Consider the following 4,117-nt stretch of genomic DNA (forward strand, 5'->3'; position numbering starts at 1 on the left):
CCCCCACCCGGGTCCCCCTCGCTTGTGTCCTCTACCCTTCTGCCTCCAAGCCTGAGATTTCCATGTCCCCCCTTCCCTCGATCTCTCTCTGCGCCCCCCTTGCCCCTTTAGAGATTCGTTTCCACCCCTTTCCTTCCTTTTTGAGGAGTCCATCCCCCTTTCCAATGGTGAAGGTGGGGCAGCAGCTGCAACTGTGACCCCCTCCCCACAAAGTCTTCAGAGTCCTTTGAAGATCTTCTCTGCAATAACGAGGAGGGGGCTGAATGCAGTCAGTCCCCGGTCTCCTCCACCCTAGAGGCTAGGTGTGGTATCAAAACCCTTAGGTCTCCTTCACACTGGACACCCCCAGGAAGTCTGGGGCCATCGCTCTCCCCAGGAAAGGACCTGAAGAGGAAGCTTCAGTGGTTTGACTCTGGGCTTCTCAAGGAAGTGGGTTAATACCCCCTTTAGCCTAAACTAGGGCCTGTCCTCTTCTGGGAGGCCAAACCACCACTGTGGTTGAGTTTCTGAGCTGGATTGCCAAACTGAAGTTCCAGCTTGGCCGTCCTATTGGCTGTGTGACCTTGGGCTAATAACTTCACCTCTCTGAGCATATTCATCTGTAAAATGGGAATAATGACCCCTACCTTTAGAGAGCTGTTGTGAAAATAAATCCTCTGATTTTGCACTGTGCCTGGCAGGCCGTGCATGCTCTGTAAATAGGGCTCTTTTGTCAATACTGAGGGCCCCACAGGACTGCTCATGGCTGCTGCTTGGAGGCAGACAACTGGGCATTCAGGGGAGGGGAGGGGGTCACCGTAGGCAGGGAACAAGGGAGGGAAGTCTCATGGCAGAGGCCGTGGCTGAGCCTGAAAGAACAGAAGGCGCTTGGAGAGGCAGTGGCCTTCTATCTTGGCCTCATTGGTTGGTAACCCTGCCCTGGCTCCCTCTGTGAGGGCAACTTTTGGAGTCCCCCTGTGAGGGTAGGGAGCAGCTGCTGGACTGGGCCTGAGCTCTAGCGGTGCAGGAGCAGAAGAGTCCAGGGCTTCCAAACAGCTGTGGAGGGGACTGTGATGGCAGGTCTAGGCCTGTGCATCTGGGTCCCCAGGGGACCAGCATCTCCCTCCTCTCTTAGCCAGGCAGCAGCCATTCTTGGCTGGACCCCTGGAGCACTGAACTGCCTTACCCAAGCAGGCAGTAGTAAAGGGAGGGCACCTGGACCAGTCTGATGGTGGTGCCAGTTGGGCTATAATTGGCAACAGCAGCGTTTAGGATTCAGGTTAGCTCTGGAGCAGAACTTCCTTATAGGATGTCTAACTTGTCCCAGTCCTAGGTAACTTTTGAGGTGATTTTGCAGCCAGAGGGGCTTCTAGCCCATATACAACTGTGTGTCTGAATTTGGAGGAAATTCATAGCCCTTACAGATTCAGCATCTGTGGGCGATTAGAGGAAGAGTCTTCACTGGATCCCTCTCCTTTGTGGAAGCTGAGAACAGGGCTCCAGGACGCTCCCCACTGGCACCCCTGCCTGTCTCCTCTGACCCTAATCGCACAGGTCTGAGTTTGTTCTTCCTGGATTACCCAGCCCTGAATCCAGCTTAGGAAGCTATTTGTGGCTGAGGCGAAGGGAGCAGTTGTGTTCTGAGCTCTCAGCCACTCTGCCCCTTATCCGGCCTGACCCTGAGTCCCAGGCATCATCCTTCTCCGTCTGGGGGAGGGAGTGGAGGTGGTGTCCTGAACCATGGGCATCTTCCATTCCTCACTTCCTCTAAGGACTAAGGGATTGATAGGTTGAGTTTGCAGTAGAAGAGACAGAGGTCACACTGCAAATTGTTCTCCAGTGAGAGGAGAGGCTCCAGAAGTTAGGGAATGGGGGAAGGAGGTGAATTCTATGGGGAGCCGGGAGCTGGGCGACTAGGATGCTGTTCCGAGTTCTGCCTCTTCCTCTCCTCTGCCCTGCACTTTCCTCCTACGTCTTTGGATTAGTGTTTACTTTCTGTGAAAATAAGTTGTGTCCAGGGTGAGGTAGGACCTGCCTACTTCCATTCCTCCTGTCCCCACTGTGGGCTGTGATGGGCAGGCCAGGGCTCCAGCCCCACCACCTGCTGGACCCTAAGTGCCAGGTGGCCACCAGGAGGGCTTCCTGGAGGGGCTGCCCAAGGCTTGGGAAGAGAGAATGACTTTACATTCACTTCCTCTTCCTGCCCCAGAGGAATCAGTGGTGGCCTAGGGGCCTAGCGGGTGATTTCCGGGCCTCTGCGGGGAGGATGTGATGCTGTGTGGGCACCAGAGCCCCCACTGCACCTCTCTGTTTCTTCCTATTTGCTGCTGGGGCCTCCTCCCTGAGTGCTTGCAGTTGCTGCTGCAAGAGTGGTGAGGGTTGATCAGGCCCTGCTATTTCTGAGCTTCCTCAAGCCGGGCCCACCACTGTTCCTGGTTCCTCTTCTGGGCTCAAGGATCCCCCTTACCCCAGTCACAGCCCTGCTACACCTGCCACACCCTCTTACTGGCCTTGCCTCTTTTCTCTGGGGTGGCTCAGAGTCAAGGGTGGATGGATGACCTTTAAGCGGGGGTTCCCTCTGTAGACCTCCTCTGCTAAGACTTCCTCTTGTTTGAAGATCAGTGGGGGATGAGAGCAAAGGTAGCTCCCTTTCTGTCTCCACACCCCCCTCCCCCCCAAATATTCCAGGCTCTGGGCTTGAGTCAGCAGAGCTTTGAGTAAGCTGCTTAAGGGAGCTGGGTTTGTATAAGCCTCTTATGGGGAGAGGAGGGGCCTGGGGGGTGAGGTAGAACAAGGAAGGGGTTGTTTGCCCCAGCGCTACCTAGGTCAGATAAAGTCCTTGCTTGACACAGTTAGATGTGGCACCGGGGGCAGCTGTGGGGCAGAGGAGGGGCAGGGGTATCCTCTCTGGAAACTGTGTCACCCCCTTAGAGTGAGGTTCCTAAAAGCAGGACTCTATCTTCCCTCTCGGGGTGGTGGGGGGCAGGGCTTCCCACCCAATTCTAGACTCGTTTGGTTAAAAGTCACCGAGCCATTCCTGACATAGCAGAGGCTGGAATGAAGGGCCCTCCACCCCCGGGGTGGGAGGGAAAGTGTGGGGGAGGTGGTCTTGTCCTCCATCCTACCCCTCCCTGATCCAGAAACTACTAGGAGAGAACCTTTTGTCCGCCGTTAGATCCCAAGAGCAGAGCTATGTCTCCCCCACACTCTGTGGGGGCTCCCTCAGGTTAGAGGCTCAGTTCTCTCTGTCTGCAAAGCAGTCACCCTAGGGATCAGAGAAAGTGGTAGCTAGTCTGGGGTAGCTAGGTCCCTTCCTCGCTCAGCCGCCCGTCTCCCTTAGACTACCTGTGCTCCCCTGAGGAGAATATCTACAAGATTGACTTCGTCAGGTTCAAGATTCGGGACATGGACTCAGGCACTGTCCTCTTTGAAATCAAGAAGCCCCCAGCTTCAGGTGAGTGCACTGGGTACGCCATCATCCACAGAGGAAGTGGGCTACCCAGGGACTCCGGAGGCCACTGAGGAGTCAGAACAGAGCTGGGATTGGCACCCAGGTCTCCCCAGGAGTCACCAAGCAGCAGGGCCCTCTGCCTGGGGCTGGGCTGCTGCTTTACCTTCCCCTGGGTCCCTGGGGTTGGACGTCTTGAGAGGACAATCCTGCCTCTTCAGTCCCTGCCAGCCTGCCCCCTGTAGGCCCCCTTGGGAACTGCAGTCCCAGAGGCCCCAGGTCTTTTTATCTCTTGGGGCTCTGGGACTCTTAGTTGAAACTGGTGACCTGCTGACCAATTTAGAAGCAATTGGACCCATCTGGCCAATGCTCTGAACCCTCAATATGCATCAGGATCTCCTGAGGAGTTTTGAAAGAAATTCAGACAGATGAGGTCCCTGGGGTGAAACTCCGGGTGGGCATGGGCCCCACCTGAAGCCCACTGAGCCCCAGCTGGGGTACATTACAGAGCGGCTGCCCATCAACCCGCGGGACCTGGACCCCAATGCTGGGCGCTTTGTCCGCTACCAGTTCACGCCTGCCTTCCTCCGCCTGAGGCAGGTGGGAGCCACGTGAGTCACTGGGCCGGGGAGAGGGGTAGGGGTAGGGGTGGAAAGGAGCCCTTCCCGAGTTCTTGCTGAGCCCCTCCTG

The 4,117-nt window shown here is 56.4% G+C and overlaps 1 protein-coding gene across 1 annotated transcript in view; it reads left to right on the forward strand.

The window, feature by feature from the left end:
- The window catches only part of UNC119 (unc-119 homolog (C. elegans)), a 5,616-nt gene that overhangs the window by 264 nt on the left and 1,235 nt on the right, over nucleotides 1–4,117 (forward strand). The window contains exons 2-3 of the mRNA XM_010861690.1: nucleotides 3,286–3,433; nucleotides 3,936–4,038. Of these exons, the coding sequence (XP_010859992.1) occupies nucleotides 3,286–3,433; nucleotides 3,936–4,038 (251 nt within the window). The remainder of the gene's footprint in view (nucleotides 1–3,285; nucleotides 3,434–3,935; nucleotides 4,039–4,117) is intronic.

This window comes from Bison bison, unplaced genomic scaffold (genome assembly GCF_000754665.1).
Source record: "Bison bison bison isolate TAMUID 2011002044 unplaced genomic scaffold, Bison_UMD1.0 scf7180017864472, whole genome shotgun sequence".
Classification (NCBI taxonomy): Eukaryota; Metazoa; Chordata; class Mammalia; order Artiodactyla; family Bovidae; genus Bison; species Bison bison.